Source organism: Danio rerio, chromosome 8 (assembly GCF_049306965.1).
Source record: "Danio rerio strain Tuebingen ecotype United States chromosome 8, GRCz12tu, whole genome shotgun sequence".
Taxonomy (NCBI): domain Eukaryota; kingdom Metazoa; phylum Chordata; class Actinopteri; order Cypriniformes; family Danionidae; genus Danio; species Danio rerio.
The window spans coordinates 60,370,938-60,397,105 of record NC_133183.1 but is presented as its reverse complement, the minus strand read 5'-3'; the positions used below and the strand labels follow the sequence as shown (position 1 = coordinate 60,397,105).

The window sequence follows — 26,168 nt, the reverse complement described above, 5'->3', positions numbered from 1 at the left end:
TTTGCAAACAAAAGTAGCAAAATGTGCAGGTATTTTATTGCAAAACAAAAGATGTCTGACCTGCCAAACTGACGGCAGACTGAACAAAACATCACTTCATTTTTTTAGTCGTGGTGTACCCTCGTAAATGTCTGCTTCTAAGACATTAGAAACAAATGTTTTCCTTTAGAATCATCATTTGATGTTGCCGCCATGTTGCTGTCTCTTCATGTACTGGTTGTTACTGAAAAAAATAACGTGCTCACAACATCCAATCAGACAAGAGGATCTGAGAAGGTAGCATTTGAAGGCTTAAAAACACAAACTGTTTCTCGATTCTGACTGTTTTTGCACGCAATTGACAAACAGTCACAGGCAAATTAAACTTTAGTGACAGGGCATCAGTGGCCCGATCGGGCCAGTAATGATCCTGTCTACTGTCCCTAGCGTCTCACACGCTGTCCCCGAGCCATCGGGCAGTCTTTATTGTTGAGCCCTATGTGTTGAACTGAGCATTTTTTTTACAGTGCAGGTTAGTTTGCTTGTACAGGTACCGAGCACATTGAAAATCGAAGCACTTTTCAAAACTTGAAAGTACAAGATTTAAAATTAAACCAATTTCAAGGATTCCCAGAACCCATACAAACCCTGCATGCCATAGCAAAATAGACAATGTTCTTTCAAGAAAGCTATATGCGTTTTAAAGATCTGACTTACCTTGATGTCAACCAGTAACCAGTGTCTCCAGTAAGAACGAGAGGGATTCTGACGACTGGGGGCATCTGGATCTACCATTACTAGAGTGTATTTCTTCTCCTAGACAGAAAGAAGAGAAAAAGAGAGAATGGAAAGTCAAGGATTAAAAATCTGGTGATATTAAAAAAAGTGTAGCAGCTAATAAGCATAAGCTTAGTTAAAGGTTGTGCAGTCTTGTTTCTGAAGATCTAGGCCAGGGGTGAAAATACCCACTGTGAATGAATATCCATGTCTGCCCACAAGAGGGCGCCCACGCAGATACCTATTGGTGCAAGTTTTAAATAAATTACTATTTAATTAAAGTATCCTTTGTTTAAACAAGAGAAATCAAAAGTCTTTGTTTAAACTCTAATAGACATCTCGCTTAGTGTTAGAAATAGTGTAGGGTCTGGCCAAGAAGTTCTAATCCAGACATATAATCCATCTCACTTAAACTACTTTCCTGTACCTTTAAATGGGGTTTTTTTGGAACCTCTTTTTGGTACCCCTTAAAATGGGGTACTTTAAATGAAAGTTTTTGCAGTCCACATAGCATTCGTGTTACACACAAAATGCAGACATATGTAGCCCCAAGCACATATTTCTCGGTTCTCAAAAGTATATCTCTGAGCACATTTTCCCTCAAAATGTGTCCAGTTAAATTAAATTGATGTTTTTCTTCATAATAATTTATGAATGATACATGCTAACAAAATATGTGCAAAATCTGCAACAAAAATGATGGGCCCTATCATACAACCAGCATAATAAAGCACAAGATGTGTTTGGCATGTTTTTTTTTTTTGCTATTTTCAGACCAGTGCAACAGTAATTTTCATGTTTTGCACCATGTTGTTTAAATAGCAAATGTATTTGCATCACTTTGTGGACTCATGGTTGTGCTGATCTGAATAGGAGGTGTGTTCAGGCGCATTGTTGGCACGTTACTATTTTGAGAAACTGAAATAGGCGGTGTCATTGACCAACTAAAACCTGGTCTAAAGTCCAGCACAGAGCGCTTTAGTTTTGTGCCCATGTTGGTCATAATGCTTACACATTGCTTATTACACACAGGATGTACAGCCATCAGTTTCAGTTTCCTTAATTTTTGTCATTCAAAACATAACAATAAAATAGTAATGCAGAACGAAATTGTTGCAACAGACTTAACAAGAACATAAAAACATCACTATACAAACTCTATAAAATCCTAACATAATAAATAAGCTTTTTTTAATTTCATAAAAATGTAAAAATATAGTTATATAAGAAATAACCTTATTTTAAAAATCTCTGAAGAGAATAACATAATACTTAAATACCTAATACACAAATATCTTTACACATAAAACAACTAAAGGATTAAAACTTTACAATATTATTATTTTCTACATAAATATAAAAACCACTGCCTCCATGCCTTCTTAATCTCGGGGGGGCTTTCTTCAGTTTATTCATGACAATTTGCTTTTGTATAATGTTATTATTATTATTATTATTATTAGTAGTAGTAGTAGTAGTGGTAGTAGTAGTAGTAGTAGTAATTATATGTACATTTATATTTGCTTAATAAAAGCAAGTTTAGATTTGTCTGCCTGTCAGGTTTTGGAGATGTATTCATCACTATATGGGGCATAAGAACAAGACGTGTTTGGGTATAGCTCCGTTTTTTTGACCACACATCGTTATTTTTGTTAATTTATTCGTTTGCTGGAAATTAGAACTGAATTTAGAAATAGTTGTGAAACAAATATTGTGCTTTACAAACTAAATTAAATATGTAGGCTAATGGATGTCTTCAGCGAAGTGCATATAACAGTTTCCTTATCCACGAACGTATTGGAGTAAAGAGTAAAAGTAAAGTAAAGAGAAAGTAAAGAGGCTGAATGGAGGAGGCTCGTTCTTTATCCTCGCTAGTAAAGCATTCAGCTTTTTATTCAGTACTTTACTTTTACTCTTTACTCCTTTACTTTCATGGATAAGGAAACTGTTTTATGCGCTTCGCTGAAGACATCCATTAGCCTACATATCTATTTTTGTTTAAGCACAATATTTGTTTCAAAACTATTTCTAAAATCAGTTCTAATTTCCAGCAAAGGAATAAATGAACAAAAATTACAAGTCGGCCATGTAAATAGCAAATGTGCCATGGCGTGATGCAACTGACTCTTAAAGGGAATGACAGATGAGACACACCCAGAACTCACTAAGAGAATAAGCGCCTGTTAGACCATGCACTGTGGCACAAACTGTATGTATCCCATCCTGAAATATAAAGTGGATTAGGATTTAGACTGATTTAATTTTAAAGACTTTAATCATTAATCATTAAATTAGAGCCCTAAATATGCTTTTTATGTTATATTTGATGTGGACAACACCAAAGTACAATGCATCCCATGTTTGACCCATACATATGAATCAGTCTCTATCATATATTGCATGTTATACATCACATGCACACACAATGTTATCTGGTCACGTCCTTGGTAATAAAGTGCTAATGCGTTAAAAATAATGATGCCATAAATACATATCCTTCAGCTATTCCCTCCATAAACATCATTTACTTTATTTGCTGAAAGCCCAGCATCTTCAGCGAGTGACGTACAGGAGAAAACTTTAATTAGTTACTGATATTCTCAGACCACCTTCCATTCTCACACATTCACCAAATCACAATCTGTCTGCAAAGTTTTCTTCACTTTCTCTCTCTTTCATGAAAAAAAAAAACGCACACACACACTTCTTCGTGAACAACCTGGCACATATTTTGGGTGCTACACATTAACAATGACTGACCAACTTAATTGCTCCAAGTACTCGTCTTCGCAAGTCCCCTTAAAAGTTGAAGAACTGGGAGAGCAGATTGAATTATTGCGTGTGCACATTTGTCATCCCTGGTGCTGAGCCCAAAATCTGCCAGACCATATGATAGCGTTATTATTATACGCCTCTCTCACCAAAACACTCCTGTCAATCATGGCTGTTGCCTGGCAACAAAAGCTCCTCCCCACAACATCAAGACCAAGACCAGAACTAAAGTAAAACACTGTAATAATTAAACCAACCACTACATGCTGTTTACACATTAATCATGTGTAATTTATACAGTATAGTGACTTTGAAATATACATACACACAAAAAGACTGTTTTAAAGCAGCTTCCTGTACATAACAATATGCACTTTAGAAATGATTTTTTAAAGTGATATAGAAGATACAATTTTTCTTTTTCCTAAAATAATAATAATAATAATAAATTGAAATTCCAGATTAAGGGAAAGAAAAGAAAGAAAGAAAGAAAGAAAGAAAGAAAGAAAGAAAGAAAGAAAGAAAGAAAGAAAGAAAGAAAGAAAGAAAGAAAGAAAGAAAGAAAGAAAGATTAAGCAAAGGGAAGTAAGGGGAAAAATAAAGAAGTATTGAAGAAGGAAGGAAAAACAAAGAAAAAAGGAAGCGAAGAAGGAAAGAATGGAGGAAGGAAAAAAGAAAGGAGAAAGAGGAGAAAGGATGAAAAAAGAGGGAAAGAAGGAAGGAAAAAAGAAAGGAGGAAAAAAGGAGGAAGGGAAGATGGAAAGAAGGGAAACAAGATGGAAGAAAGGAAGGAAAGAAAGAAAGTAAGGAAGGAAAGAAAGAAAGAAAGAAAGAAAGAAAGAAAGAAAGAAAGAAAGAAAGAAAGAAAGGAAGGAAAAAAGAAAGAAGCAAAGAAGGGAAGGAAGGAAAGAAAAGGCAAAAAAGTAAGGAATGAAGGGAAAAAGAAAGAAGTAAAGAATGAAGGAAGGATAAAAAAGAAAGACAGGAGGAAGGAAGGAAAAAAGGAGGAAAGAAAAAAAGGAAGGAAGGAAAAAAATGAGGACGGAAAGGAGGAAGGAAAGAAAAGGGAAGAAAAAAAAGAAAGATGGAAGGAAAAAAAAGAAAAAAATTAAGGAATGAAGGAAAGGAAAAAAGAAAGAAAGAAAAAGAAAGAAAAAAGAAAGAAAGAAAGAAAGGCTAAAAGTAAGAAAGAAAAAACAAAAAGAATAAAGAAAGGAAGCGAAGAAGAAAGGAGGATGGAAAGAAGGGAAAAGGAGGAAGGAAGGGTGGAAGGAAGGAAGGAAGGAAGGGAAAAAAAAGGAAAAAAGAAAGAAAGAAGGAAGGAAGAAAAAAGGAAGGAAAGAAGGGGAAAATGAGGAAGGAAAAAAGGAAGGATAAAAGAAAGAAAGAGAGAGAGAGAGAGAGAGAGAGAGAGAGAGACCGAGAGAGAGGGAGGAGGGAAGGAAGGAAGGAAGGAAGGAAGGAAGGAAGGAAGGAAGGAAAAAAGAAAGGAATGAAGGAAGGTAGGAAGAAATAGAAAATGAAAATGTAAATAAAAAAGGAAAGAATAAAGCAAAGGAATTAATAAATAAATAAAAGTTATATTTAAGTTATATTTAGGAGTATATTTAAGTATATTGAAATATATTGATAATATATTGTGTTTTTGCACATACATTCTTTTGTTAATAACGAAATGACAGATACTTTTTAAAAATAAAATCTGTACTCTATATCTGTTCATTGTTCTCCTCCAAGTAATTATACAGATTCTCAATTCAACTATCTTTCAATTATGACTCATTTAGAAAAGTTTTGCAGTGATATCAACCAACCCAGTTTAGTTCACTGTTGATCTCTTATGAAAAAATAATAAAATAATGATCACAAAAAGACAGACAAAATTTAAAAAAAAGAATAAAAATGGTCTTTTTCATGATACAGTAAAAAACAGACTTCATTTAAATTCTCAATATTCATTTCCTCTGCAGCCTTAAGGCAATTTATAATCAACTCTAATCAGACAAGCCTATGTTTAAGCAACGCGAGCGTGAAAATAAAAATCCCTGATATCCGAAGGTCTCTGGAGCCTAAATCCTCTGCTCACCTGACACAAAAGCAATAAGCTCAAACAAGCGTAAGCCTAATAATCGGATGATGTTTCAGTGATAGCAGCTGCGGGCCATTTTCAAACAGCCTGAACAATGAAGCCTCCTCCACGGCCTGTCACTGTAAACCCTGACTGGATCTCACTGATCTGACCCCCATGGCCACATTAAACGCCCTCTCAGACCTGCCGCTTCAACGTTTGACGTCTTCAGAAAGGCTCTACTGTAGACCTGGGATGTAGCAACAGATTGTTTGACTTATTGTTTTCTTTGTTTGGTGCGTTGTTGTCTTTTCTGTCAGTCAGGTAATCCATATGCGAATGCTGCATTCAAATGTACATACTACCTGTCCTAAATAGTATTTGAAAATAGAATTCGTATTCGTAGAATTCGTTTCAATTCGTCAAACTGTATGTTGAAAAAAGTATGCCATTTACATTTTATTATTAGTCTATTTTTTTACTCTTTTTTTTTTTTTACTTTTTATGCGTGTATATGTGTATGTATGTTTATAAGTGTGGGTATATATGTTTACGTGTATACGTGTAGGTACAGTATATACCCAGCAGGCACATAACATCATAAGACATTAATATTAGGTCAGAGTTAGGTTGTGACATCAAGAGACCAAAATTCAATGCTAGCATCTAAGGACAACGTTATTTTCCAATAACGACATCAAATGACGTTGACTTTTCAGCCTGATCTCACGAGTAAACGTAAGTATAGTTCAGTGGCTAATTCGTACGAAATTGTACGATTTTAAAAAGGAGGCGTGGCACCTAACCCCACCCTTAAACACAACCGTCATTGGGGGATGAGCAAGTCGTACTAAATTGTACGAATTAGATCATACGAAATCATACGAATTAGCCACTAAATTAAAAAGTTACGAATTGCCATGAGATTGTGTTGGATATTTAGTTGATTTCAGGAAAAAAAAATCAACTAAATTAAAATCAACGAAATTACTTCATAAATACATTTCACACACACACACACACACACACACACACACACACACACACACACACACACACACACACACACACACACACACACACACAYATATATATATATATATATATATATATATATATATATATATATATATATATATATATATATATATATATATATATATATATATATAAAGTTTATTTATAAAGTAATTTCGAGAGGAGCACGTGCTTATGATTGATAGCACCTGGTCCACATTAACTAACACTGGTTCACCAATCAGACGACTCCTCAACCACTATAAATAACCAGACTATCTTACCTCAGGCATTTTCGTCTTGAAGAATCCCCCCTTCCACCCCTACTCCTCCCATTTCCTTGTTAGGGCAGCACGGAGGCCTACTGGTTAGCACCATGGCCACACAGCAAGAATGTCACCGGCTGAGATACTACCTGGCCAAGTCGGCATCTCTGTGCGGAGTTTGCATGTTCTCCAAGTGTTTGCGTGGGTTTTCAACAGGCTCTCCGGTTCCCTCCCACAGACCAAAAACATGTAAGTAAATTGACAAATTTAAATTGACAGCATAGACACTCCATACCATTACAATCTACTTCCAATAACATTAACAATAACAATAACATTATCAAGCAGAGGAGTTCTCGAGACCTACCTGAATTCTGACTCCCCTCTGGCCCTGCAATGGCCAGATATATATATATATATATATATATATATATATATATATATATATATATATATATATATATATATATATATATATATATATATATATATATTAATATATATATATATATATATATATATATATATATATATATAAATATATATATATATTAATATATATATGTATATATTAATATATGTATATATATATATATATATATATATATATATATATATATATATATATATATATATATAAATATATGTATGTATATATATATATAATATATATATTAATATATGTATATATATATATATATATATTGTATATATATATATATATATATATATATATATATATATATATATATATATATATATATATATATATATATATATATATTAATATATATATATATATATATATATATTAATATATGTATATATATATATATATATATATATATATAAATATATGTATGTATATATATATATAATATATATATTAATATATGTATATATATATATATATATATATATATATATATATATATATATATTGTATATATATATATATATATATATATATATATATATATATATATATATATATATATATATATATATATATATATATATATATATATATATATAATTACCAGAGTTGAGAACCACTAGTTTAGACAGTCATGACATGACGTAAATGCTGGAAATGACATTGGAGGGCTGAGAAAAGATTCTCATGCCAACACACAGAATGTTTTCTTTCAAAAACAGGGTGATATTTGCACAAAGATTTTTTCGAAACATTCATTTACAGTGCCACACACCTGCCTGCTATAATTTCCATTGTAAGTGCATTACAATAAGCGTGTCTTTCTTTGCTTTGTACAAACGCAGACAACTTGTAATTATATTCTATGGTAAATGACAGCGTGCCACAGATGCTGATAACGGAGCTAATGTTGCGTTTAAATGCAAAAATATTCCTTTAATAATCTGAATGGAGTACTTCTAGATACTGTATGTGTTTGTGTGCAGTTGCAAAACTTTTATTACAGCGAGCGAGTTCAAACTTTTACTTTTCCTCGCTATTCCGGTCTCAACAATCACATTATTGTAACATCAATACACTACTGACATTAAGACCTATTTTCAGTGTTTCCCCTAATAAATGTGGAGAAAGCACATGCATTATGTGGGTGTGTGTCGCTGGGGTAGAGAGTATATGTGTGTATGTGTATAATTAGTGTGCATTTAGACAGATGGAGGAAGAAAATGCAGTGGAAAGAGAGGACAGAAAGGGAAGGTGTGAAGAGATGCAGTCTTCCCCCCACCAGCTGGGACAGGGAACGTTTAGGTGTACTCGAACAAAACAACATTTCCTCATAACTTGTGCATTTCAGACATTTACATTTCTCTTTAATCAACGCTGATAGTTGGTGAACTCAAGATGATAAAAAGGTTATTTTTTTAACAAAACTTTGAATCAAATATGGACAAAACCAACAATTGAGTTACAAAGGTTTAAAGCTCTCATTAAGAGCCCTAAAATGTACATTTTTATTAAAAGTTGGATGTAATCTTGATTGAAACCATAGATATATACACTAGATGTCGCCTGGCCTATTGTTGTCTATTGGACGGAATGCGTCAATAGCGCCGCCATCTTGGTACAGGGTAGCGCTCCTTTGAAATGAATGCAGGACCAAGGTACAGTGAAGGACTGTGGCCATCCAAAGCCAGAGATATACACATATACACATATATCTATAAGCTGCTTTTCCACTATCGTGCCAAACCGTTCTAAGAACACTTCGGTACGGTTACGGTTGTTTCTCCACTGAGCCTGGAACGGCGCGGCACGATTACAAACCGTTCTCAGCCCGGAATTCTCGGTACGGTTAGACAACCGTGCTGAACTGTGCTGACAGATTCTGTGTGTTGACGTCGCGACTCGGTTGCTAAGCTACCACAGCTGGCTCAGCAGAAGCGCGCTAGTCATCAGACATCCTCAATAAACTACAGTACATTTAATATAAAATAACGATCCAGGTCTAAACGATACAGTTTGAAAAGGGTGGATGATTTCCTAAATTAATGATGTTAGTGGTTCGTATGGGATCGTATGGGATGAGAGCATAGAGCAGTCTCTGGCAGAGAAGTGAATAACTCATCACATTCTTACAAAGATATTTTATTCATTAACGTTATTATTTTATTGACTTGAATACAGACCTACTTCGCCTGCTGAATGTGAGTTTATTGCACGCAGCGCTGTATTTCACAGCACAAAACTCGCTCTGATCTGGGAGAAACATGCCAGCGACTTGCGCTGCTCACTTTTTTTCCTGCTGCGCATCGAATAAAGTGAATAAAGTCACGCTTAGCATCGTCCATGTCCAAATTCCACAACAACATCACGATATATATATCCATGGAACACGAACTTGCAGACTCTTTTAACAACGAGGAAATAATTGCACTTTTTAATTCAAAGCCAGGACAGCTTGTTAATACCGGCGAGACCACCTGAAGGACGTCGTGTTGTAATGTCGGCCGTCCAAAAGACTTTGCTTGAAAGCTTTACGGAGCGGCACTGTAACTGTCCAAGGTACTGTTGTATGATTTATATTATAGCATATGCACTAATAAACAAGTCAAAAGAATGAATGAATTAAATAAATATGGATTCTTAAATGTCAGTATTGCTTTTACTCAAAAAATATCAATACGTTTTGACAAATGTTTTATAAAAAATAAAATGAGCAATTTTCATCATTTCAGCTCTAGATAATTACATGATTCAGTTATACATAAGTTATATGACATTTATGAGGCATGTAACATGTTTCTGTGTTTTAGTTTTTTTGTGGTGATCTTTATATAGCTACGCAAATATTTTCTAAAACGTCTAGCAATAATTCGCCTACAGCTTGTTAGTTAATATGAACACAAAAATAATTATTATAATAAAAATAAAATGATCAAAATAAAAAGATAATAGAGCAGCATTTTGCTAAATATAATAGTGCTTTAAATGCTTTAAATCCTGCAATATATGTGTTGTTTCATATTCGTTTTTTTTCACTTGCTGCATTCGTTATTTAATGTTTGAATACTAAAACAAATAATAGCCATCGCTTAATTGGTTTCATTTATACCATCAAAATGTAGTATATTTTATATCATTATCAACTTTTAAAATATAAAAACGCAGTGTAATTTAATTAATTGTTAAAAATGAAATAATTTATGTGCTGTGTTTTTATTAGTGAAAGTGCCCGCTCACCTTTGACAAGGCCTGTACAAAATTATATTTCTGCCACTATAATACAAATGCACTATTTTTGTTGTCTTATCATTGTTTATTTTTCTGTTATGTTCAGAGATTTTAAATATTATTTATTTCCCCTCCAATTATTTTTAATCATCACGTTACATTTTGGTAATTTTCCCTCCAAATAAAATTTAGCCAGAGCTGCGCAACATATAAATAAATAAGGGTGCACATTTAGCACCCCTATTTCATAGAGCGGCATAACAGTGTTTAGTCATATGGTTGCTTTTGCTTTTATGAAAAAAAAAAAAAATTAGTTTCGGCTCTTATTTAACTTTAGTTGAACAAAGGGAGCCGTTTACATTGCGTTACCAAGGCAACTACTGATGCGTTTTGTGTAATGTATTAAAGAGCTTTGTCGCAGCACGACAGTGGAAAATGAAACCGTATCCGTGCTGTCTGGCCCGGTTTGGCACGGAATGGAACAGTTCTGTTTAAAGAACGATTCAGCACGATAGTGGAAAAGCGGCTTATGATCGGGACTTTTCCTGGATGTTAGTGTGTATTTTTTTTTTCTAATTATGAAAATTATAATTTTACATCACTTTTCCACATTGATGGATCTGTGATCGCACTGGCATTCCTGACAAAAAGCTTGTGTTTGTGTACAGAAATGTACTATTCACCCTCCCTGTTAAATTTGATGTAACGTTAATCATGTCCTGAAACACAGCTCCTCTCCTGCTTTCACTTCTCACACTGATGGAGAGAGCGATTCGTTTGTGAATGAATCCCCTGAACAACTCTTTCACTAACGTTAGCCGACAATAATACAAGTTTCTGGCAGCGCAGCATCTCGTTGTCATATTTCTTTTGCATTGTTTGCTGATTTTATTCAACAAAACTAGCATAAGCCGAGTGTTTAGTGCGAGTTGGAGCTGCTTTGCCTTATGGTGAATGCAGTAAGTGACTGTTATCATCAATAATGTTACCTGATTAGCACAAAAGTTCAGAACATACAAAAACAGAAAAAGATTTATCTTACCTATGAAATGATCTGCCTTTGTGCTTTGTTTTCTTTGTTTGCTCGTTACTACACCCGTAGACAGCGCTAAAGTCCCGCATCTTCACGTAATAACACTGTCTTGACTAGTGCGGTTGAATGACATTTGTCCTGGGAGCACTGTACCAATGTGGCGGTGCTATTGATGCATGCTGAGGGTCCCTATGCGATATCTAGTGTATATATCTATGGATTGAAACATGAAAAAAATCAGCCAATAGAGTTTGTTTTTATCTCAGCTCTTTCAGTGAGAGTGGTTGAGCTCAAGCGCATCCAATGAAAGGCCAATGAGAAGAAGGGGGCGGGGCATGTCAGACACTAGAAAGCTTTTAATTGGTCAGAAGATTTGAGATAAGAAAAATTGATTCATTTAGATGGAAGAGACAAACTGAAAGCTTTGGATGTTTAGACGTTCTAAATGTAAATGTTGTCACTTTTAAAGCACACTAGCTTTTAGATATCATCGAGGATAACTTACTGAAACTAACATCTAAAAAAGTTACTTTAATTTGACCAAACCTTTAAATTGAATTGCTAAAAATTAACCCAACGTTGGGTCAAATATGGATACAATCAACTATTGGGTTATATAGTGGCTAACCTGGAAAATGCTAAGAGTTTTATTTCAGTATATTGATGTTAAACAAAATATTGAATAGTAGGGGTGTATCGGATCACAGCTGATTTAGGTGCCACGCCTCCTTTTTAAAATAGTACAATTTACCACGACTGAACTTGTACAAATTAGTACGAATTAGCCACTAAACTGACAAAACGTAAAATACGTTTTCTCGTGAGATCAGGCTGTGTAAATCTACAAGAGTGAGTGCTGGCTAACGTGCTCAAATGTTAGCAGGAAATGGACATTGTTAAAATTCAATATCAATTAGTACTGAATTCCAGTATCTTGATAACCCATAGCTTCTACAAGACCCTTTTCAGGAATTACTCGAAATGACCAAATGCTCAGGAACCAAGCAGTTTCACAATGAGGGATGAAATGTTTCCATTATTATACACTATAATTGTGTTTTGCTGAGCCCTGGCTTAGCTGTTAACATGGCCTGGCTGCAGATTTTTAGGACTGAGAGTGTCTCTAGAGGGATGGTTTAACATAATACTGATTTACCAACAATGGGAATAAGTCCCTGGTGTGTGTTTCAGCCTTCAGGGCTGTGTCTTAGACTTTTTCTTCTGGTTATTAGAGGTATTTTGGGTTGCGTAATAATTTGCACCTGGGATTTCATGCATTTTGGATTCCTGTAGCCTCTCTGGCTGTAACAGAGCAGACTAGGGTCTCAACTAGGGGTGTGACAAGATGCTTACTCCACGAGATGAGACGAGACAAGACGCAAAATTGGGTTCATGAAAACAAGACATATTGAGATTTTTCCACTATTTTTAGGAAATCTGCAATGATGAAATATATAAAGAGAAAATTTATGTTATTTTACTTCTATTTTAATGAATTATGCTATAAAGGACATGCAAACACTGCAGAATATTTAGTTATAAACTCTACTGGCTTCTTCCCTGTACAATTTCACATGAGAAATCAAACTCCTTTCCACAAACTGAACCTTTTAACATGTGTTCAGGGATGATGATGGTGATGATGATGACTGGCGTGTGTGTCTTCAAGAGTTCAGTGTGTGTGTGTGCCCACTCAGGAGACATGTGTGTGCCTGTGGTCCTTGACTAACTCAATAGGTGCAGAGAAAAGTGTCAAACAGTGTGTGTGTGTGTGTGTGTGTGTGTGTGTGTGTGTGTGTGTGTGTGTGTGTGTGTGTGTTTGTGACATATCAGGACACAAATGTGTTTAATGACATGGGTATGACTCAGGTATTACAAAAAGGTGAAATATGAGGACATTGGCGACGTCCTCACTTCTCAAAAAGCTTATAAATCCCACAGGATGAGTTTAATCAGAGAGTAGAGCTGCACACAGTCTCCTGTGATGGTTGGGATTAGGGGTAGGGTGGGGTGAGGGCAATCAATATCCGTTTTGAACAGTATAAAATGAATGGAAACCTATGTAATGTACTTCCTTTTCACAAAAACAAATATGTGTGTGTGTGTGTGTGTGTGTGTGTGTGTGTGTGTGTGTGTGTGTGTGTGTGTGTGTGTGTGTGTGTGTGTATGGAATATCCAGCCTGATCTCACGAGGAAATGTAAGTATTTTACATTTTCTCAGTTTAGTCACTAATTTGTTTGAATTCGCACAAGTTCAGTCGTACAAAAATGTACAATTTTAAAAAAGGAGGCGTGGCACCTAACCACACCCCTAAACCCAACCGTCATTAGGGCAAATCCGACTAAATTGTACGAATTACATCGTCGAATTCATACGAATTAGCCACTGAATCAAAAAGTTACGAATTGCTGTGAGATTGTATTGGAATATCCTGTCCCAAAATCCTGCTAAAAGTCCTACACGATGGTAATAGTTTGATTGCAGAGTTTACATGTCTGTACTGCACTTTATTTTTTAAAATTAACTTAATAATAAAATAGGAATACTCCACATCTTAATTCAACTTGTATTTACCACGATTATGACTTTAAGCATATCTAAAGTGCTATTCCATCATGTGGTATGAGCCATGGTAGCAGCCTTGGCTTTTGATCACAGCAACCTTTGAACTCTGTTTAAAAAAAAAACGGTTACGTCACACCTGCCCAAACAAATGAGTGATGCGCAACACTGAGGCAGTCCGGGTTGCCAGGTGTGTACAAAGCCCTTGATGTGCGGTTCAAATCAAAATCAAACTTTTCTGTGTTAAATTCACCCTTACGCTCCATCATAACATCACAACTCACAAGACAACTTTTCACCTCCACGAGAAATCTCGTTGCCATATAGTCTCGCAATATCTCGTAGCCCGAGATCTCGTCACATCCCTAATTTCAACACATTCAATTCACATTCTTTAAATTAGAAATCTTTGGCAACAATATGCTGACACGAAAGGGATTTTTTTTATAAAGCAATTTTATTGTTATGTAAATAAAATAAACTTATAATAAAATATATAACAAATGTAGAAAATTGTAAAAAAAAATAAAAATAAAATAGCAAGCATGAAATATAAAATATACATCAAATAAATGAACAAAAATCACAGAAAACGCTAAACAAAATCACAAACCATTTATATTATAAAAACAACATCCAGATAAGAAATTATCAAGTGAAAAGCATGTAATAAACAAATAAAAAAAACATAAATAAAATAACAGACATAAAAAAAAACAAAAAAAAAAAACATCCAAGTCAAATAAAAAAATAAATAACTAAGTCAAATAAAAAATAAAACTTGTTTTGGTAATGTTAGTTTGTGTAATGCATCCTTCAGTAAATCAAATGTATGCATTTATTTTAATTACATCTAAATTAATAATAAATGAATGTTTTACGATGGAGTTATACATGTATTAAAGTTTTCAGTGTTTTGTTGGATAGGCTGTTTGCTGTATTCTGACCCGAGTAGCTATTTTGGCTTACTTTAGGTCAAACTATGCATCTTATTTGACCCTAATTTTGGGCTATATTTAGAAACAAACACCTATTTGAGAAGACAGCCTTGTGAACTCTTACGGTGTCTATCGGTGCTCTGAATCTGCCGGTTTCAGACTGTTGAATGACTTTTTCTCGTATAGACTGATGGGCGCAATTATACATTCACAATGGTATGAACCGTTATAGGGGTGGTTAAATGGAAATCTATTATTTAAAATACTGATCAGAACTGTTTTCTCATTGCATCTTGTTTGGATGTCTTTCAGGGGGGATAAAGCCTTTATTAGGGGGGTCAATCCCCCCCAAACACCACTGTAATTTGCACCCTATGTACGTAGAATACATTCATTAATTTTCCTTCGGCATAGTGCCTTATTTATCAGGAGTCGCCACAGCGGAAAGAACCACCCACTATTCTAGCATGTTTTACGCAGCGGATGCCTAAAGTAGCCCAGTAAAGGGAAACACCCCTACACTCTCACATTTACACACACACACTCATCACAATGGCCAATTAAGCTTTTCCAATTCAAGAATACTTATCCTTCCCTATATATAAACACTAATATTGGGGAACAAACATATCCTGATCAGATTTATGGTCATATAATTAAGCCCTACTGATACTGTAAGTGGATTGTGCAGTAAATGTTGCTTTCCGCCACAAGGAAAACGTTATGTTGTTTTACTGATAATGGTTCATTCTACTGAACACAGTCCATTTACATTAAGTTAATATTAATATAAATGTGCATGTCAATGTGACGAATACATTCCCTCATATTTATGATACAACATTTACCAACAATGAAGTGACCATTTTGACTATGCTGACTATTTAGGGTGTGCAAATGTTGGCATCACATCAGAACGCCAATGAAAGCTCACATCAGGGGTTCTGATTCCCGCCTGGAGGTCTTTTCAAGATGCAAGCCATTTTTTTTTACAACATGAGCCATTTTTGAGTGTACATGTGTTATAGTGAGAAACTGAAAACATGGAATACAGAACATGCAAACACTCAGAGTCTGTCTTGAACTAACCCAATCCTCTAGCCTGACCTGTTTGACCTCAGTAGAGGCTGTCAAATGTGAATCTGAAGTCAAAACTACAATTAGTAAAGCATTATTTTATCCCCTTAACTGTCATGTGTTGAACATAGACAAGAAAATTAGATATTTAACTTAATTGAATGCCAAACACACAAATTAAATAAAAATATAAATTACAAAACAGTTAATTAACAAATAAAAGTATTCATGAAATAAATATCCAAATATATTCAAATTAAATAAAAATATAATACATAAAACAATGTTTTAATTAAAATGCTAAATAAAACAAAAAATAACAATATTAAATAATTTATAAATACAATTTAAGTAAAAGGAAATTATGAATTAAATAAAAATATAAATCAACAAAAAAATAAATTGATAAAAAAAAAATAGAAATTAAATACAATTCCAAGTTAAACAAATCAAACATAAAATTAGATCTAAAATAAATTGAAATTTAAAAATAAAAAAAATTATTGTTTTTAACTAAAGTATAAAAATTAAATATCAATTAAACAAAAATATAAATTAATAAATAAGTTTATAAATAAAATTTAAATAACATGAAATTATAAATAAAATTATAAATTAATAAAAATATCAATTAGATCAAAATACAAATTAAATTAAAATATAAATAAATCAAATATTTGTATTAAAATATAAAAATATAATTATAAATTAAATTAAAATATAAATTAATACAAATCTAAATAAATAACTAAATTTAAACTAATAAATATAAAACAATATAAATAAATAAAATATAAATAAATACACATTCCCAACTTAAAAGATTAATTGTATTTTATTTTACTTTTATTATAAAAACTACTATTATACATTTGAGGATTCAAGTTAAATTAAATAAAAATATAGAGGTATAAATTAAATAAATAAATAAATAAATAATGCATAAATACAATTATAAATCAAACAAATACAAATATAAATCAATAAGTAAAAATGAACTAATACACACATTTGCAGCTTTAAGATTAAACGATAAAACGATTATTCCATTTCTATACCTGTAATACAAGACTCAAACGATCACAAAGCACTGTTTATTTCATTTGCATCTTTGATGTATTGTATTGACCTTTTCTTGAAATATTTTTACACAGATGCACTCCACTAAAATGTATACAAATCAATCTAAAATAAATAAGGCTATTCAAGTCATCTGGTAAAACTGTATTCATATCACAAAAAAATAAACAAAAATACACAACATAAACTACCTGACAAAACTCTTGATCAAATTTTATTTAAGTAAAATAAGTGTAATCTAGAGGCCTTTGTCTTTCATATAAGCCACGTATGACACCAACTGATCAACTAGAGATCAAGTTATTATTGGATAGAAACTTGTAAAGGCGACAAGTATAGTGCAGCACTAATTCTATTGCAAAATGAAAATCAACACTGCATCTTCGGCCACTAATTACTTTTTATAAGTCAACAAATTAAGAAAATTTGATTATTATTATAAGAGATAATACAAAACAAACAAACAAAAACAAAAACTAAAAGATATTCATGAAATCTAAGAGAAAAAAATAGCTAAGGTGGAGAGAGAAAAGCACAAAGAAAACACAGCCCCATTGTGAGTTTAGAAGTTCATGGTTAATCCCTGACCCGATACCAAGCCGTGTTGTCCATTCAAAAGCCTATAAATATCCATTCTGCTTTATCCTTCCCTTTCTCTCTCCATAGACGCACACACACTCAAGACGACCAGAAGCGTACACACAAACACACACTCGGGACCCGCAGCTAACGCAACGCAATCAATCCCAAATCCCTCTTTAAGCAGTGAAAACACTTCAACTGGTGGGGTAATTAACAGGTATCTGTGTTGTGATTAAGATACAGAGACGCTTAAGGATCATCGATTGTAGCTTAGTGCAAGGTTAGGCGATCAATGAGGAAATACAGGAAGAAAATCGGCCCATTAAAAGGAGCGCCGGATGAATGCTGATCGCAAAATTGAAGAACAATTATCCTAGAAATGCACAACTTAGGATTGCAATGGTGCTTAACCGTGCAGAAGTGTCCATGAACTCAAAACCAAGTAATACAACTTATTTGGACGTTACAGTAAATAAATTTAGACGTAAATAAAATAAAAAATAATATCAGATTTTTGGCCATTAAATTAAAGAGACAAAAGCAATCCAATACAAAATAAAATATAAAATAAGATAAAATAAAATAAACAATAAAATAAAAAATGAAATAAAATCTGAATTTTTAGGCATTAAAGCAAAAAGACTACAGCAATAAATTAATATCTAAACTAAAATAAAGCGCGTCATGGTGGCGCAGTGGGTAGCACGATTGCCACACAGCAAGGTCACTGGTTCGAGCCTCGGCTCGGTCAGTTGGCATTTCTGTTTGCATGTTCTTCCCGTGTTAGCGTGGGTTTCCTCCGAGTGCTCCATATTACAGTCCATACACATGCGCTATAGGTGAATTGGGTAAGCTAAATTAGCCGTAGTGTATGTGTGTATATGAGTGTGTATGGATGTTTCCCAGTAAAGGGTTAAAAAAAATAATAATAAATAAATAAATAAATAAATAAATAAATAAATAAATTTATTAATAAATAAAATAAATTAATAAAATACAATCTGAATTTTGGGCATTAAAGAGACAAAAGATATCAAAGCTGAAATAAAATAAGAGAAGATAAAATTAAATTAAATTAAATTAAATTAAGTTAAATCAGATTTTTAGGCATTAAAGTAAAGAAAAAAGCAATCAAAGCTAAAGTAAAATAAGATAAGATAAAAATAAATAAATAAATAATAAATAAATAAATAAATAAATAAATAAATAAATAAATAAATAAATAAATAAATAAATAATACATTTTTGGGCATTAACGTAAAGAGACAAAAGCAATCAAAGCTAAAATAAGATTTAAAAAATAATAATAATTTAATTAAAAAAATAATAAAATCTGATTTAGGCATTAAAGTAAAGACAAAGGCAATCAAAGCTGAAATAAAATAAGATATAAATAAATAAATAAATAAATAAATAAATAAATAAATAAATAAATAAATAAATAAATAAATAAATAAATAAAAAAAATCAGATTTTTGGGCAATAAAGTAAAGAGACAAAAGCAATCAAAGCTAAGATAAGATAAGATAAGATAAGATAAGATAAGATAAGGTAAGGTAAGGTAAGGTAAGGTAAGGTAAGGTAAGGTAAGATAAGATAAAAAATAAAATCAGATTTTAGACATTAAAGAAAAGACAAAAGCAATCAGAGGTAAAATAAAATAAGATAAAAAATATATAAATAAATAAAAATTAAAGTAAAGAGACAAAAGCAATCAAAGCTAAAATAAGATAAGATAAGATAAAAAATAAAATCAGATTTTAGACATTAAAGAGGCAAAAGCAATCAGAGCTAGATAAAATAAAATAACATTTATTTTTATTTTTATTTTATTTTAGCTTTGATTGCTTTTGGGTCTCTTTTTTAATGGCCAAACATTCAGATTTGACTTTATTACAATCAGACTCACAACCAATCATTCAAAGCGCAACCAGCCTCTCCTAAAGCGTAAAATAAAGAATGTATTTTCTGATCCAAACCCAGTGTGTCCATTTTGGCTTGAAAATAAGAAAGCACTATAGACTACCTGAAGACACGAAGGAGAGAAAAAAGAGAAAGAGTTGAACAGTATTGAAGCAGATGCAAAAGGACACAAGATAGGATAAAGGAAGAGGATAGTAGAGTGTAAAGGAGAAGACGGCTGGTTTGGGCTGCTATCAAGACAGTGGACGGGGCAGACTTCAGGGGTGAAAGGGCTTTAGGGTCAAAGCTGGGGCAGTAATTGAATCTAGTGGAAAATAGTGGAAACGCTGAGATTAAACTGAAACAGGAAACACACACACACACACACACACTTTAACACCTCAGTTTCAGTCTCTCCTTAAATCTCACACACATACAGTCTCAAAAGAGAATATTTAGGGTTACAAAAGATGTCCTTTACTGTCAATGTGCTGTATCTGAGGTGCCTTTGCTTTAGGGCTGCACAATATTACATTTTAGCATCAATAACACAATGTGTGAATGCACAATATTCACAGCACAGGGTCTGTAATGTGAAGTTAGGATTATATTTGACCAGGTACAATTTTGGAGTCATTTCAGTTTAACTATACAATTTGTTTTCAGGTTTTTAAAGGGATTTTAAAGCATTTAAACACAAGGAATTAATGTATTTTGTAGCTTTAACAAAAATGAATTTTATTTAATTATGTATACAATGAAGAATATACAACTTCACTGTACATTACTATTATTATTAAAAATAATAATAATAATAATAATAACAACAACAACAACATCGCAAGAAAACAAGATTATATAACAAAACATAAAACACAAAATCTATCTAAAATAAAATATGATAACAATGTATTATTATTATTAATAATAATAATAAAAATAATAATAAATTGTTATTCGATTTTATTTAATAACAACAACAATTATTCATATTATTATTAATAATAACAAATATAAATCAAATAAAATTCAATTAAATAAACATATAAAATAAAATAAGTATAAAATACAACAACAATAATAATAATAATACAAGAAAACTAAATAAATTATATATAATAAAATAATAATAAAATTAAATAAAATATCTATCATTAAAATAAAATAAAATTATCTATACAATAAAAGCCAACAAACAAAAACACAATAAAATGAAATAAGAATACAATAAACATATATAAACTAAAATAAAATGAAAAAAATATATAATTAAAATAAAAAATACATGTAAAATAACATTTTCTAAAATAAAATACAACAACAACAACAATTAAATAATAATAATAATAATAATAATAATAATAATAATGATAAAATAAAAAATATAAAAATGAAATAAATAAATAAAATACATACACAAAATCCAATAAATTATTATTATTAATATTATTATTATTATTATTATTAACAATAATACTACAATAAAACTAAATAATAAAATGAAATAAAATAAAATATAAATAAATAAAATAAAAACATTTTTAAATATTAATCTAAATAAATCCACATTAAGAAACAAAACTCTGGACTTCCACAACAGTTAGAAATATCCACTAGCAAGGATCACATTAACAAAAAGACAGTTCTTCAGTTTACCATTTGCAAGTGTGTATGTGTGTGTGTGTGTGTGTGTGTGTGGGAGAGAGTGAATGGTCATGGGCTCTCATAGCCAGAGCTCCTACCGTGCGCCACCCACCGCTATAACCTGAACTTCATATCATTTCGCGCAAAAGAAAGCCTCCAGAGATGCAAATGCAGCACGTCAAAAAGTGATTACAGTTATTACTGAATGGCGGTGGGTGACTTGTGTGTGGTTCGTTAACGCTAAGTGTTTGCTTCCTGCTATTAACAGACATGGGCTTCCAGCTATTCGTCTCTTACTAACACTAATCTGGCAACGCGGGGCAGAAGTGGACGCACAGAGCAATCAACATTATGCCATAGTGAAGAATTAGTAGGGCAACGCGGTGGCACAGTAGGTAGTGCTGTCGCCTCACAGCAATAAGTTCGCTGGTTTGAGCCTCGGCTTGATCAGTTGGCATTCCAGTGTGGAGTTTGCATGTTCTCCCCGTGTTTGCGTGGGTGTCCTCCAGGTGCTCTGGTTTCGTCCACAGTCCACACACATGCTCTGAATTGGGGAAACAAATCGCCCGTAGTGTATGTGTGTGAATAGGAGTGTATGGATGTTTCCCAGTGATGGGTTGCAGCTGGAGGGGCATCCGCTGCGTAAATAATATGCTGGATAAGTTGGCGGTTCATTCCACTGTAGCGACCCCAGATTAATAAAGGGACTAAGCCGAAAACAAAATGAATGAGTGAATTGATGCTTAACAGAGCAAGAAAATTTTCACAGTATTTCCTATAATAATCTTTCTTCTGGAGAAAGTCTAACTTGTTTTATTTCGGCTAGACTAAAAGCAGCTTAAAAAATAATATGTTTTACAGGTAAATATTTTCATACCTCTTAAGCAATATATTTTTTAATTGTTTACAGAACAAACCATCGTTATGCAATGACTTGCCTAACTTCCCTAACCTGCCAAGTTAATCTAGTTAAGCCTTTAAATGTCACTTTAAGCTGAATATATTGAAAAATATCATCATTTAAAAGATAAAACAATTCAGTTATTAGAAATGAGTTATTAAAAATATTATGTTCAGAAATGTGTTGGGAAAAAAAATCTTTCCGTTAAACCAGGAGTGTCCATACTCAGTCCTGGATGGCTGGTGTCCTGGAGAGTTTAGCTCCAACCCTAATCAAACACACCTGAACCAGCTAATCAAGCTCTTACTAGATATAGGCTGTTTCTCAATATGCGTTCTTCAGCGGTCTTGCGTCCTCGTGTTCTCGTGCAATGTCATCATCAGCTGCCTAAATTCAGTTCCAATACTCAAGACCGCAAGTACGGAGGACGCGTGAAACTTCCCGGATGTGATTTTGATATCGAGGACGCACTGATGCAGACTTGAGCACCGAACTCGCTCTGGAAGTCACAGAAGTCATTGCGACTGGAGGTGGGAAGCGCATCATTTTATTTAGATTTATTATTAAAGTTCAGAGATATCATTTATTTACCTCAGGAGTTTCCCTAAATGAACCGGTGAAAGTAATCATTAACATGAATATACTAATAAAGGAATAAACACATTAAGGGTGTTTGTTTGCTGAAATTCATATTAAAATTTGTTTTATTTATATTGTGCAGAGTATATTTATATTGTTTTCATGCAAAGTATATATTTTGAAGAGGGGGGAAACAATAAATCGTTGAATAAATGCTGTAATGTTTAAATAATTTCCATTTAAAACACGTGAAGGTCACTTGACCTTCATCAGGAAGAACGCTGCATCCCATTTCTCACAGGATGCATTCTCTGCCCTCGTCTCCTGAGTTCGTTCTTCCGAGGACACCTGGCAAAACCGGTCTCCACAAGATCGCAAGTTCGTTCTCTGCGTTCTTGGAATTGAGAAACAGCCATACTGGAAACTTCCAGGCAGGTGTGTTGAAGCAAGTTGGAAAAAAACTCAGCAGGACACCAACCCTCCAGGACCGAGTTTGGACACCCCTGCGTTAAACAAACTGGAGAAGAAAAATATATAGAGGGGCTAATAATTCTGACTTCAACTGTATATAACAATTTATAATGTAATACATATAAATGTAGTATACTGAAATGATTGTTTTATAGGATTAAATGGAATACATTTCTGCAGTGCAGTGTCACATGATTAAAACTAAAAAAAAGTTTATTTGAAAAGGGTTGCACATGCCACATATTGAGTGGAAAATCTTATATATATGTTATTCTCTTTTTTTTTTTTTTTGCCTTACAGCTTACATCCGGTTAGCTTATATTATTTATCTTATCAGCTGTTATTATCAATAATAATTATTATTAACTGTAACCCCCCTGAAATATTAGCCCCATTTCCCCCCCCCCCCCCCCCCAATTTCTATTTAGCTGAGAAATATAGCTTAGGGGCATAATAATAATGACCATAAAATGGTGTTTAAAAACAATTTTTTTTTATTGTATTTTTGCCGAAATAAAACAAATAAGACTTTCTCCAGAAGAAAAAAATATTATCAAACATACTGTGAACATTTTCATTTGGGAAATATTAAAAAAAAAAGGGGCTAATAAGTCTGACTTCAGCTGTGTGCACTGTACATCATAGGTCTCAAACACAATTCCTAGAGGGCTGCAAATCTGCACAGTTTTGCACAGTTTCTGATCAAACACAGTTGATCAAGACAACTAGGCTGCATTTGAAATTGCATACTTTCATACAATATAGTGCACTAAACACAATATGCAACATGAGTAGTACGTCCAAATTTATAGAGTGCGAAAAACAGTATTCAAGTACCCGGATGACTTACTACTTCCGGCGAAATTCTGAAGTGCATACTGTACAGAACATACTTTTCTAATGGTTGAGTATTCATTCATTCATTTTATTTTCCGCTTATTCCCTTTATTAATCTGGGGTTGCCACAGTGGAATGAACCGCCAACTTATGCAGCATATGTTTTACGCAGCAGATGCTTGAGTTTGAGGTTTTCCTTAAATACTATTCTACAGCTGTGCCTCCAATTAACTCAGATGTTGTCAATTAGCCAATCAAAAGCTGCCAAAGCCTTGACACCATCATCTGAGCTTTTTCAGAGGCAGAATAATCTTATTGCATGTTAACTTGACTTTCAAGAACAATTTCTCAAAAAATATTCTCATTATTCTGCTATTAAGCAGAACAGAAACAAATGTGATAATCCTAACTTACCTAAAAGAGAAAAAGTTTAGTCACATTAACATCTGCCTTTTTTAAATGGTTATGTGCCTTTTTATACAGTGTATGTAAACTTCAGGTTTCAACTGTACGTATGCATGCTTGCACAGTTAGCATGCGTGTACAGTATGTATGTTTAGGTAAAGTATGTATGCATGCATGTACAGCATGTACAGTACACTCTCAGAAATCAAGGTACAGGAGCTGTCACTGGGGCGGTACCTTTTCAAAAGGTACATATTTGTACCTGAAGGATCCATAACGGTACCTCAAAGGTACTATTTGGGTACTAATATGCACCTTTTACGTACCAATGTGGACTATTTGGGTACAAATATGCATCTTTTAAAAAGGTGCAGCCCCAGTGACAGCTCCTGTACCTTTATTTCTGAGAGTGTAAATAGTATTTTATACAGTATGTATTTACATGCATGCATGTATATATTATGCACATCTTACACTGCAAGTTGAATATTTCGTTTAGTACAAAACATGATGCTCACCTCGGGACTGATCAAATTCATGCATCGTACATCACATATGCAAACTCTCCCTTTGTCTTTTCTTCACTCAGACTGCTTTATTTAAGATTCTCTGCCTCTCCCAAGGGCGAACCTCACCCTCCAGCCCTAAGACAACTATATTTATCCCATTCTCGAGCCCACACACACACACACACACACACACACACACACACACACACACACACACACACACACACACACACACACACACACACACACACACACACACTTTCTGGGGTGGAAAAAAAAACGAATAGTGGATATTGTTGTTAAGAACACAAAACTGAGATACTTCAAGTAAAACCAAAGCCAATTTATTATTAACACACAGTTCTCAAACGGATCCAGTAGAGAAGACACCATCTGGACCATGGTAAGAAAATGAAATAACAGATTCAAGAGCGATAAAAATCACAGAGCAATGTGAAATATTGTTCTTTTGTTTAAAAAAGTACATTAACACCTTTATGTTGATTGTCTCCATGTGATCCGAGCATAGTTCCAGTGCTTGGCAGAGGCCTGAGAACTCCAATGTGGCCTCTATACAAAACTCACACACGCTTGTTTACGCTGTTGCTGATCCAAAACCTGCTTTCTAAAGCAGAGAAGAAGTCGCACGAGAAATACGCCACCATGTCAAGTGGATGTTTTGTGTTTGTTTTCCACTCAATCAGTGGATAAATAAAGACTCTGTGGTTCATTCTTGTACTAAAACCCCTTGGCAGGTTTAAACGATTAATAAAATATGAAGTATTTGCAATGAACAGATCACTGTAGCCTATAAAGTGTTTAGACAACAACTAAATATAAATTATATAAAAATATAAAATGGTCATCACATATTAAAAGGTTACTTCAAAAGCAAAACAAACAAAAACAACATTTATTCAATTAATTATTACTAATTCCAGGCAAAACTCTGTACATTTGTTGTTATTTTTAAGCAGAATAATAAAAAATAATAATAAATAAATAAATAAATAAATACATAAATAAATAAATTATTTATTAATTAAAATAAAATAAAATAAAATAAAATAAAATAAAATAAAATAAAATAAAATAAAATAAAAT

At 33.0% G+C, this 26,168-nt stretch overlaps 1 protein-coding gene across 2 annotated transcripts in view; it reads right to left on the bottom strand.

The window, feature by feature from the left end:
- The window catches only part of pebp4 (phosphatidylethanolamine binding protein 4), a 176,659-nt gene that overhangs the window by 103,623 nt on the left and 46,868 nt on the right, over positions 1–26,168 (bottom strand). For both annotated transcript variants that reach the window (XM_005170788.6, XM_073911247.1), the window contains exon 4: positions 697–795. In XM_005170788.6, coding sequence (XP_005170845.3) covers positions 697–795 — 99 coding nt within the window. The remainder of the gene's footprint in view (positions 1–696; positions 796–26,168) is intronic.